The sequence below is a fragment of the Gopherus evgoodei genome, chromosome 20 (assembly GCF_007399415.2).
Source record: "Gopherus evgoodei ecotype Sinaloan lineage chromosome 20, rGopEvg1_v1.p, whole genome shotgun sequence".
NCBI lineage: Eukaryota > Metazoa > Chordata > Testudines > Testudinidae > Gopherus > Gopherus evgoodei.
The window spans coordinates 5,612,432-5,625,694 of NC_044341.1; the positions used below are offsets into that span (position 1 = coordinate 5,612,432).

At 37.8% G+C, this 13,263-nt stretch overlaps 1 protein-coding gene across 1 annotated transcript in view; it reads left to right on the top strand.

Annotated features, from left to right (window-relative positions):
* The window catches only part of LOC115637464 (nuclear transcription factor Y subunit gamma-like), a gene marked incomplete at its 3' end in the record, with an annotated part of 47,917 nt that overhangs the window by 19,133 nt on the left and 15,521 nt on the right, over positions 1 to 13,263 (top strand). The window contains 1 exon segment of the mRNA XM_030538714.1: positions 11,510 to 11,622. Coding sequence (XP_030394574.1) covers positions 11,518 to 11,622 — 105 coding nt within the window.

The window sequence follows — 13,263 nt, forward strand, 5'->3', positions numbered from 1 at the left end:
TGTTGACAATAATGGGGAGTCAAGACTAGTGTTTCTTTATTGTAATTTCCTGTTTATAAGTTTTCACTGCCTTAGTTGAAATTAGATTCTTCTTGTTTCCAAAATTAATAAATGGTTCTACAGTGCCACAAAAGTATTTTTAAATATAGAAACATTAAATACATGTTTTTCCCCACTTGTTAATAAACATTTTTTTTTCTGTACCAGACCTTTTTTGTTTCCACTTGTGGATATATCAAAAGTGGAAACAAACCTCTGTACCAATTCAAATGACTTTCTGTTGGAAAGGATTTGTCATGCATAACTGTGACTGTATATATTGGGGCCTAATTCATTACAAATCAGATACCCAAGCTGCACATTCATTATTCTTTTTATGGAATACTCTGAAACACTGAGCCCCTAAGACTCTTTCAGGTAATACCTCCCCGTCTTCATATGCTGTCGTTTGCTTGACCATCTTTCCATTTCAGGAGAGCTGGATGCAGGTCTCTGGTTCTTATCAGTGCCTCCTCTAAGTCTGTCATGCTGGTCGCTTCAGTATGTGAGACTAGAGGGTGAGCACACTACTGCTACAGCACTCAAGGTTAGACAACACAGTATTAAAAATGCCAGTGGCCTCCTGGAGACCTTGTCTACACTACTGGTCCCTCTGTTGCTGCTTGTGTATCAAGGTTAGTAACAGTGAGAACGTTCCCCGAAAATCTAGTGTTAGGCAAGGCCAGGCAGTTACTAACATGTTCCAAGTCCAAGCAAGGACCCAACTAACTGGGAAGTAGAGAAAGGGACAGAACTGATAGACTCTAGCATCGTTAGTTTGGAAGCAAATCTGTCCACATTGCAGCACTAACCTTGCGATCTACACCATTGTTTAAAAACTGTTGTCAGCATAGTTCTGTAATGCTATCCAGAACCTTGCTTTACAACCATTTTACAGCATGGTGCTCCAGCTTGGACAGGGCCTGAGTGTGTTCGGGTGGTGAAGAGAACAGTCTCTCACCGTGAAAGCAGGTTAAAAATCTTGAGCTTTTTTTTTCTTCTCCCCCAAGCACATAGGATTCATCTTCTTTCTGTGACTGTAGTTATTGTATCTTTATGCTACCAGCTTGCTGGAGCTATATTATTTGGCCTCTGTCCTAAAAATTATGTTATGTGGAATGATAAATGGAATACATTTGAGGCTTTGACAGTATTTCTTGGTAGGTGGGTCAGCTGCCAGGCTGAAAGTTTATATGTCCTCTTGAGTAGGCCTTGAAGCAGAGAAATGTACAGCAGGTTCAGGCACTGTGTCTTTTGGGAAGCAGTTATCAGACCATCGGTATGGTTTCTCAAAGGATGATTTCAAAGCAAGATCACAGTCTCAGCCCTTGGGACTGGAGCAGGGCAAATGCACATGTAGAAGAACAAGTGCTATTGATCAGTGGCCCAGAAACTAGCTTTCAGTACAGCTAAGACATTCTTATTGTTGCAGAGACGTAAAATGTCATCTCATGCAGTTCATTTTCAAGCTCACAGTTTATATTCTGCAGTCAGTGGGTTGAATGTGACTTGTTAAAAGTAGGGCATTTAGCCTTTGCAATTAAAATATAATTGCTGCAGTATCTGGCTATGGGTAATGTGCTGCTTCCCCAGTTTAGATGTAGAAAGCAATTGTCATGCTCAGACAAACTTTAAAGAAACCTGCTTTACTAAAACCTTGTTAAAATACATGTACCGTTTTGTGGGGCTATTTCTTGCTTGCTAGATTGTTCCTCCTCTTGATGCTATCATGCTTAAGTGCATGTGACATCATAATTTATTACTATGGAGAGCAGATTTTTTGATACACGAGTTTGGGCTCTGCATATCTGATATCAGAATCTGTCCCTTGAATTGTGGAGACTGCAGCTAGCTATTTTGAAGTTTGTAGTCTGAGGACTTTTAGTCTGATGCATTTTTTAAATATATTTATCGGAACGATCATTATGAATGTTGACAAAACAAATATATGCTCACTTTCTGATACAGAAAATATATTTTTGATTCTGTTGACTTCCAGTTTCTTGAGTTGTGTGGTAGGTGAGGTGCTCTTTATTCTTCCTTTTTAGATACTATTCTTCAATAGCATGAAATATGGGCTCTACATTGTTTTTCCTTTTCTGCAACTGAGCTTCCTGATAGATAGACCTTTTGTGAGTAGTGGATTTTGTAACACCAACAGCATCCTGAGGCAAAATGATCTTTCTTGTTGGAGCACTAACCATTTTCAGCTCAGGCATGTTTTTCCTGTTGCTTTTGTACTTGGGAATGATATACTAGAATGTGACAGAACAACAAAATGCAGATATAAAAGTGATCTTGTATTGTTGAAGCTACTTTCATTGAAGTCATGCAATATATATGTGTACTAGAATATTTATTTGTAGCGTTTCATTAATGCTTCACAACATAAAGGCAAAAATACAGTAGCACAATTCAAAATGCAAAATGAGTGCATTCAGAAAGTAAAACTCATCGGATACATTAGCTGACAAAGGAAATCTTATATGAAGATACTGAACATTAATGTAAATAGAAAAAAAGTGAGAAAATAAGAATGGAAAAGTTCAAAGCCTGGCCTAGTAGCATATTAAACATGAGACTACAAGCCAAGAACTCCTGATGGCCAATCCTGGCTCTAACATTAACTCACTTTATAGCCTTGGGCAAGGTGCCTAACCTCTCTTTCATATTTTCCAATCTGTGAAATGGAAAAATCTTATTGGAGTCTGGTGAAGATTAACTGGTGAGTTTTGTACAGTGATTTGAAGATTTATAGTGCTGTATAAATGCTAAGTACTCATACTGCCTATTAGGAGGAGGTTAGATAAAGTGGGAGATGTTCCAGGACCCATAAGCAAGCACTGAGATCCTGCAAGGGCACAGGACTGTCTGGTTTATATAACTTTCTCAGCAGAAATGAGGCCAAAGAATCCCAGGTTGAGTTTGAAGTGGTGAGATTATTGTCTTCATGTATGATTTTTAGAGAGTCCTAAGAATGGCCATGCTGGATCAGACCAATGGTCCATCTTGCCCAGTATCCTGTCTTCCGACAGTGGCCAATGCCAGGTGCTTCAGAGGGAATAAACAGAACAGGCAGTCATCGACTGATCCATCTCATTGTCCACTCCCAGCTTCTGGCAGACAGAGGCTAGGGACATTCAGAGTATGGGGCTGTATCCCTGACCATCTTAGCTAATAGCGATTGATGGACCTATTGTCCATCAACTTATCTAATTCTTTGTTCAACCCCATTATAGTTTTTGCCTTCAGAACATCCCTTGGGAAATGAGTTCCACAGGTTGACTGCATTGTGTGAAGAAGCACTTCCTTTTTGTTTGTTTTTTCAAAACTGTTGCCTATTAATTTCATTGGGTGACCCCTAGTTTTTGTTATGAGAGGATTAAATAACATTTCCTTAATCACTTTCTTCACACCAATCAAGATGTTTGAGCTCTATCATATCTCCTTTTAGTCATCTCTTTTCCAAACTGAAAAGTCCCAGTCTTAATCTCTCCTCATGCGGAAGCTGTTCCATAACCGTAATCGTTTTTGTTGCCCTTCTCTGTACCATTTCAAATTCTTATCTTTTTTTGAGATGAGCAACCAGGTCTATACACAATATTCACAATGTGGGCATACGATGGATTTATACAGTGGCACTATGATATTTTCTGTTTTATTATCTATCCCTTTCCTAATGGTTCCTAACATTCTGTTAGCTTTTTTTTTTTAACTGCCAGTGCACATTGAGCAGATGTTTTCAGAGATCTATCCACAATAACTCCAAGATCTTTGAGTGCTAACAGCTAATTTAAACCCCTTCATTTTGCATGTATCGTTGGAATTATGTTTTCCAATGTGTATTACTTTGCATTTATCAACATTGAGTTTATTTTCCATTTTGTTGTCCAGTCACCCAGGTTTGTGAGATCCCTTTGTAACTCTTCACGGTCTGCTTTAGACTTAACTATCTTGAATAATTTTGTATTGTTGGCAAATTTTGCCACCTCACTGTTTACCCCTTTTTCCAGATCATATATGAATATGTTGAACAGCAGTGGTCCCCGTACAGACCCCAGGGGGCCACTGTTATTTATCTCTCTCCATTCTGAAAACTGGCCATTTATTCCTACTCTTTGTTTCCTGTCTTTTAACCAGTGACTAATCCATGAGAGGACCTTTCCTCTTATTCCTTGACTGCTTACTTTGCTTAAGAGCCTTTGGTAAAGGACCTTGTCAAGGCTTTCTGAAATTCCAGGTACACTCAACCTATTGGATCACCCTTGTCAACATGTTTGTTGACCCCCTCAAAGAATTCTAATAGATTGGTGAGGTATGATTTCCCTTTACAAAAATCATGTTGACTCTTCCCCCAGCAAATTGTATTCATCTGTGTGTCTGATAATTTTGTTCTTTGCTGTAATTTCAACCATTTTGCCTGGTACTGAAGTTAGGCTTACTGGCCTGTAATTACATCAGCTATCCTCCAGTCATCTGGTACAGAAACTGATTTGAATGATTGGATACATACCACAGTTATATACATGAAGTTTCCATAAAGAGTGAAAGCAGAACTGTAAACAGCTACTCAGACATACAAAAACTCCAGTGACTATTCAGTAGATTGAGTTTCGCTATAACACTACGTTTTGTCTTCATCGTGAATAGAAGAGCTACTGTATATCAGATTTCAGAGTGGTAGCAATGTTAGTGTGTATCAGCAAAAAACCGAGGACTCCTCGTTTTTTTGCTGATACACACTAACATTGCTACCACTCTGAAATCTGATATACCTTAGAGACTAACAAATTTATTTGGGCATAAGCTTTCATGGGCTATAACCCACTTCATCAGATGCATGGAGTGAAAAAAACAGTAAGCACTATATGTAATATAGCACATGAAAAGATGAGAGTTGCCTTACCAAATAGAGGGGTCAGTGCTAATGAGGCCAGTTAAGGTGGAAGTGGCCTATTTGTAAGGCAACTCCCATCTTGCGTGTGTGTGTGTGTGTGTGTGTGTGTGTGTGTGTGTGTGTGTGTGTGTGTGTGTGTGTGTGTAAAATATATATATATATATATATAGTAGCTTGTGATTTGGGTGCATAACACTTGGGTGCTCAACTGCAGATATCTTTTGGCCTGATTTTTTTTTTTAACCCCTCTTCCAGTGGTGCTAAATTAGGGTACTGAAAATTGGAGAATGTTTTGGAAAACGGCCTTAGCCACTCAATGCTTCATTATCTTTTACTTTATAATATTGGAGCCAAAAAAAAATGAAGCATTGAGTAGCTATGGCCATTTTCCAAAATAACCCCAATTTTATAAATTGGAGAATAAGTAGAACTTCTGTGCCTCATAGGTTTGGTTGTAAGATTTAATAATGTTTGTAAAGGTGATCAAGTCTTTAAGTTCATTGGATGAAAAAGTGCTGTGTAAATGCAAAATGTTGTTTATTATGGTAACCTGATGATACAGAGGTTGGTTTTGGCCTTGTATTTCTCAGCAGTGATGCTGCTGGCCACATTAAAGAGCAGTATTGTTGGACATTTTTGTGCACTCATGTCCTGTGCTAAAAGGATAGTGACAATGATAATGCAGAGAAGAGCTTAAAGTAGGGAATATGAGGATCCCAAGGGTTCGCAGTACATCCCAGAGAGAGAGGTTTTCAAGGGAAGAGAGGCAAAATGTAATGAAATCTTAGGCCTTGTCAGCACAATAAATTTGTATCAGTTAAAACTAAATGGATCTAGAAACTGATGTAGTTAAATTAGTGCAACTATAGTCCTCTTGTGTGGCCATTTTAATTTTGGTTTGTTTACTTTATATCGATTTACTTTAAATCAAGTCTGCCATAAGGAATTTGTAAATTGAAATCAGTGTGTGCAATCCTCTGCTTGTGTGGACAAAATTAACTAAATCAGTTTCTGTATAGCAGTTTAGCTAAATCAATATATTTTTCTTGATCCTTTCTCTGACATAGGCAGATGTTGTATCCTTTTGAAGCAGAACCATCTCTCTCTCTCCAGCACTTACAAGCCTTATTTGTAAATTATTTCTTTAAACCTATCTGTGTTCTGCAGATTGTACAAAACTCATCTGTTTGATAAAATGTGTAATTTGAGAAATGACAGTTTTCTCCCCACTGAACTTTTTTCTTTCTTTTTTTCTTGGTCTAATTAAACTGAAGGAAAATGGTTAGGTCGGTGTAATCCCTCTCGCTTTGTTCTTATTTTTCCCTTTGCAGCTTGACTTTCAAAGTCAGGGGTCGGCAACCTACGGCACACGTGCCAAAGGTGGCATGTGAGCCAATTTTTAATGGCACGCTGCTGCCAACCGAGTTCCTGGCCACCAGCCCCGCTCAGCCCATTGCCAGCCTAAGTGAAAGAAACCCCGGGCTAGCAGCAGGCTGAGCAGCGGGGCCGGGGGCCGCTGGGACCCGGGGGACCACTAGGGGCCGGGGGCCGGGACCCCGGACCAGCGGCGGGCTGAGCGGCGGGGCCGGCGGCCAGGACCCCTCAGCCTGCTGCTCTCCAACAGGGAGTTCCTCCAGGAAGGGCAGGCAGCTGCCAGCCAGGGATTCTTCCCCGCAGAGCAGCAGAAAGGCACCTCGGTGATCTTGGATGTGAGTTCCGAAGCCCCTGCCCACAAGTAGCGGTGTGGTCCCCTCCTCCCCTGTTGCTGGTCACTGCTTTTTCTCTTAAATGCAGATGCTACCATCTTCTGAATTTGAAAACTACCTGGGGTGTTTGTGTGGATCAATATTGCAGGGAGAGATGGGAGCCAGAAAGGGCGAAATCTATATGGACTGTTCATTTAGATCAGCGATAGGCAACCTATGGCACACGTGCCAAAGGCAGCATGTGAGCTGATTTGCAGTGGCATTTGCACTGCCTGGGTCCTGGTCACGGTCTAGGGGACTCTGCATTTTAATTTAATTTTAAATGAAGCTTCTTAAACACTTTTAAAACCTCATTTACTTTACATACAACAATAGTTTAATTATGTATTACAGACTTATAGAAAAAGACCTTCTAAAAACGTTAAAATGTATTACTGGCACGTGAAACCTTAAATTAGAGTGAATAAATGAAGACTCGGCACACCACTTCTGAAAGGTTGCCGACCCCTGTTCTAAGTCAAACATGATTTTTTTTTTATTATGCCAGTAACTGCTTGTATTAATGTTTCAAGGTGTTCTAACCTGCCTAGGAGACACAGACATTCAAGTTTGTTTTAAATATTTTCTATCAGCATAGCATTCCTTCACAGACACATTAGCCATTGGTGCATTGTGTTTCCAGCTGGATGTTTTTTACTAGAGATAATTATTAATGGCTCTGTAGTAACCTCAAACTGCCTTCTCTTTGCAGTTTCCTAATAATTATCTTAAGCAGTTATTTAAAGTAGCAATTATCTTTGAGTCAACCACCAGGCTGTTGATTCTGCATTCTGAAATATTGGTCTTGTATTTATTTACTTTAAAGATATGATTTTAACTTAAGGGTTTTTTTTTAATTCTGGATGACTAGATTAAACTGGTTTTGAGCTCTTTCAGTATCTTATGCTAATTTGTACAATAGGTATATCTGGAATACAAGGGAAAACTTGCTTTAGCAGATACAGACAATAGAGGATAAAGCTTTTCATTAGTGTAACTTTAACACTTCCTTGTCCTTCCTGTCTAATATGGAGTAATTTATTCGCCAATTTGTTGTCATTTTGAACAGTCTAGTTGGAGTGGATTCTCAATTAAAAACAACTAAACTTTTCATTACTAATATGAGCAATGATATACAGTTTGATACAGTCATGTTCAATGCTTACTGCATCAAAAACTGTTTCTGTTTTGAGAGGAAAAGATTAAGGAATCTCAACTTTTCGTCATGTGGTACAGCTTTCACTTTCGGAAATAATGAGTCATAAAAGCAAATCCATACAGTAGAACTTTAGTTACGATACCTCGGGAATGGAGGTTGTTCGTAACTCTGCACAAAATGTTATGATTATTCTTTCAAAAGTTTACAACTGAACGTTGACGTAAGTCAGCTTTGAAACCTTACTATGCCGAAGAAAAATGCTGCTTTTAGCCATCTTGATTAAATGAAACAAGCACAGAGAGAGTGTCCTTACTTTGTCAAATCTTTTTTTAAACTTTCCCTTTATGTAGTTTACATTTAACGCAGTATTATACAGTATTTGGGGGGGGGAGGTTGGTCTCTGCTGACATCTTATTGCATACTTCCGGTTCCTCATGAGGTGTGGTTAACTGGTCAGGTAATAACTCTGGTGTTCATAACTCTGAGGTTCTACTTTATTTTATATGGCAGTAGTAATTTTAAACAGATATTCCAACATATTAATCTATTCTTTACCTTTTTTGCAGTACCACCTTGAAAAAAACTGGGGGAAGTTTTTTTGTGTGTGTTACTTATCTTGGGTGTATTACCTATCTTGGACTTTGCTTACTTCCAGAATTTTGCTGAGATTGGACAGGCTAATTAGATTGTCAGTTTTACATTCTGTTATAATCACTATAATTTTTATTCTCACACACAAAAACAATGCTGCAGTTTTTAATTAAACTATTTTCATTAATGACAAATCTCAAAAACATTTCTGGTTTGATTTTAGTGTTTGTGAGAACTTTTTACTGTTTGTTTTTTTTAATCCATATTTTGGTTACCGGGACATCTAGTCACCCTTGCAGTAGCCTATTTCATAGGGATAATTCTGATATTTGGGGCTTTGTGTCTTGTATAGGTGCCTATTACTCCCCCACCCCGTCCCAATTTTTCACACTTGCTGTCTGGTCACCCTAGCTACTGCATAGTATTTCTGTAAGGCTTAGTCAGCATTAGATAAAACGATTTAGTGATATCCATGTAGGTTTTAGAAATATTTTCCTAGTGGCTGGTATTTTTCTTCTTAGTTTGTTTTATTTTGCTTTTCTGTTTCTTGCTGTTTGTAATTCACTGTGGTATTAAATGGATTTGAATGCAAATCATCTTTGAAGCATAAGCTTGAATAGCTGTTAGTTTTGCCTTTTGAGTGAATTGCATCGTGAGTTGAGGGAAAGTCCCTGTCCCGTCTTAGTGTTATGGATATGTGAGTTCAGTTACATAAGAGCATATTGCCATCAGAGAGCAGATTTCAAGGATTAGCTTGTGCATTCGTAAGTCTATATTTCTGTTCTTCATGTGACAAAGCAGAGATGCACAAATTCAGAATTCAGTTACAAGACTTAATTAAAATATTGTATCTACTTTTATTTTCCTTTTAAATATTTGAAGATTTTTCATTCATATGTGGCTTAATTATGAAAATTGGCTGCAGTTAGAATTACTGAATAACCTGCTCATCGTTTCTGTTTCCAGAGAAATTTTGTAACTGCTTTTGCCTTGATTTTTACCATTATTGCAAAAGTTTGTGGATAGTGGCCAAATATATATAGGTTAATCTAATTTTTGTAGGTATTTATGCCCTGTCAAAACTACCCCAACAAATGAAAAAAATTAAATGTAACCATTCACAGCACTTCTTTCAATATGTTCTGAATTTATGAACGTACAGTTTAGTTAGTTTGTTGTAATCTAGCCATGAATATCCTACTGTAGGCTTATCTAACAATATTCTTTTAGAAGAGTAATTATTGTATTTGGCACAACGGGTCTAAAGCCCACCAGTAGTCTCCCCCAGACAACATTCTAAACCATGTCGCATAAAACTTTAAAATTACTTTGCTCCTCCTTCAGCTTGAAGAGACAGAAATAAACCATTATATGCATTGGATCAGAAGTGAATGGGAATTGTGCCTAATAGGCCAGTTCTAAATTTTGTGCCACACCTTTTCCCATTACATCACCAGACACAAATATCACTATATATGTTGAGATTTGTCTTTTGAAAAGCAGCGCATAGTTTCTTTCCCCACAACCCACTGAACTTGTAGGAGTGGCTTTTTTTAAATGGAAACATCAAAGCGGCTTTGGATGACCCAAGAGAACATTTAGCATAACATTTAATTTCTTTGTTCATTTGGGAAGTGAGCAGTGACTCTTTTGGCATTCCCTGAAACACTTCTTATGCCTGGGGAATAACAAGTTCTGTCTTGCAGTGTTCTACATTTCTCTAATTCATACATGCCATCAGAATTGGAATGATTAGTGTGTAAACACAGCACATCTTAAGCATTCTTTTGCTAAAGTGCTAAAGATTGTTAGTTTCCCAGAAATTCTAGAGGAATCACACTTCACCCTGAGTTCCTTTTTTCCTACTATAAAGCTATTTCTTTGCATTTAAAGTGCTTTTTAAGAGCATATTTGGGCTTGTCCGGTGTTAGCCACTTCTGGCTTAAATGTTATGCATTTTTTAGGTTTCAGAGTGGTAGCCGTGTTAGTCTGTATCACCAAAACCAAAAAGGAGTACTTGTGGTACCTTAGAGGCTAACAAATCTATTTGGGCATAAGCTTTCATGGGCTAAGGTGCCACAAGTACTCCTCATTTTTACATTTTTTTTAGTCGCACATACAGGGTTTGATCTTGCAGCCTCTTCCAGGAGGTACTTGCACGTGAAGGGTACAGGATTGGCCCAGTATTTCAGTAGCATGTAAACCCAGTTCAATATTCTTTTTTAAATTTGTATAGCTATCTGCCTGTCAGTCCTATTCTTCTCCAACTGTGGTTGTAAGTCAGTTGCTTTATATTTTGTAAATTTGTTGATCAGAATTGCAAGTATTAGCATACATCTTAAGTTTGGTATCTTATGACAGTACAGGTTATAAGGTATCCATGAAATAGATTCTGAATAGTTCTAAAGGCTAACAGAATTTGCTTCCCAAACTTCAGTTCTGGAGTGCTAAATGACAAGCGTAGTTTAATAAAATACAAAAAAGGGTAAATAGACACCCTCAGCTTTAAAATTTGTGATTTACAGTAGCGTGGGCTAATGCAGGGTAGTAGCTGCATAACTATTTCTTTGATTTTTTATTAATTAAGTTGATTCTAACTTTTAAAAAACAGTACTAGTGTAGATAACTCACAGTGGATGAAAGACAAAATAGCGATGACCTCCTGTTTGCTCACCCTGTTCTTGATTGATACTTACCCTAGTAAGTTTGCAAGCTTTTCATATCTGATAAGATATTGGTGGTCTTTTAATTCTTCAGTGGACATCATAATAGTCTTTTTGGGCTAGACATTTAATAGAACTATAATGTGTGCATTCCAATAATAAAAGAGAGTGAGTAACTTCTTGCCAACCTTCAGATTTTTGAAATTATGTTGGAGTCCTTTTTGGAGAGAACAGGTAGTTTCACACACTGTTGTGTGAACTTGATAGTCTTGTCTTGTTTGGAGACTGTTTTGCAATGTGATTCAGGAAAAGCTCGAGGACTTCTGGAATCTATTGTCTCCTCCATCTCTACTAATATTTCTTTTTTTTCTCCTCCTCATTCCCCTTCCCCCCTCACCCCCCCCCCCCCCCCCAGTTATCACCATGTCTACAGATGGTGGCTTTGGCGCTGCTGGCAGTAGTGATGCTCAGCAAAGCCTGCAGTCTTTCTGGCCTCGGGTCATGGAGGAGATTCGAAATCTAACAGTGGTAAGAGTGTCCTTTGATAATGTGATAAAACCTTAAGAAAATGTCTAGTACAACAGGAGTTACCTGCTGCTTCAGTGTCTTATAGTAAAATATTTTCAAAAACCAACTACATTTGGCCAAATTCTTCTTTCAGATATGTACAGATAAGTCCCTTTGGAGTCAACAGTCGAAATAGTGAATAAGTATCTCAAGGCAGAACTTGGCCCCATGCATGGTTCATCACTGCAAGAAGCTTCCTAGCTCAGCTGTGGGGTTAGAAAATGGTCATCATGTAGCTGAACTGTATGTAGCTGAACTGAGCCGATTTGTCTAAATGTACGCTTTTATCAAAATTTGGGATGTAGCTCAGCAATAATGAAATCAAATTTACATATTTCATAGTTTATGGAGAAACAATAGTCATCCATTATAAATATTTGTCCAGATTAAACCAAAACCTTTTACGGGAGAGAGAGAATGGAATCAAAAACTGTTTAATATAGAGAGTTGTAACTTAATTTTCTAGAAGGTTTCAAAGGTATTCAAAACTTTTGGAAAAAAACAGTTTTGAAATAAATGTAGATGAATGGTTGTGGATTCTGTCAGGATGCTGGCTGCCTTTGGTTAACTGAAGGTCAATTGATTGGGAATATATGTTATAGGATGTACTTACTACTGTTAGAATTCCATAATGTAAAATGGCAACAGTGCTTCTAAATTTGTATACACTTTTGCTCCATAGCTGCCACATTCTAGCGAACAATATATAACATTGTTAAGATGTTTCCCGGAATTAAGGAAAATTTGTAGATAGAGGATGGATTTTTATTTTCTGTTTCCAGAATAGGGCTTACATTTTGTCGTATCGTTTTATTTGAAACTTGCTTGCTGACTTGGTACATTCAAAAATTCATATTTTATATCTTTTAAGTTTCACTATTAGCAACACTTACAGCTTTAGTGCCAGTGCTAAAAAATGTTTTCTGTTGCAAAGTATATCTGGGGGGATCAGATGTTTCCCCAATACTTACTCAGTGGAAATCCATTAGCTTCTTCCTTCACCTGGTTACATCACTTTGAAACAGACTGGTAGTAGGGCCTCCTCCTTTCCATTACCAGTTTTCCGTATGGCTGTGAAATCCACTGAGTACACTTGTGCAATATTATTGGTTAGAATTTAAATACACAAATTTCGGGATATTTAGTTATGGCTTCTACAGTAATTACTTATTTCAGAACATTCAGGGTTATCTAGACCAATTTAGTTTAATCTATGATATTTCTACACACTTATCACTTTGACTTCTAAGCACCAATGTCAATGTAATAGGCAGTTTAGGGCTCAGTATACCCATGTTCTTGCTTGTGCATAGCTAGACCAGTGCATCTTGGTGTGTTACCTTCTATTTTTCAAATAAAATATGTTCATGATTTTCTAGCCTACATTATTATATAAGTGTATTCCTATTGAAGTTAGCAGGTATTATGGATGTGATTCTGAGGGTGGAATTTTGATAAACTTTCCTTTCAAAGGTACTATACTCACTTTAAGAATAATTTGGCAAGTGTGAAGTTTTAAAAATAACTTGAACACAAAGTGCACAGTATTTAACAAACACACACACACACACACACACAAACCCTACACTTTTCACTTGCTTA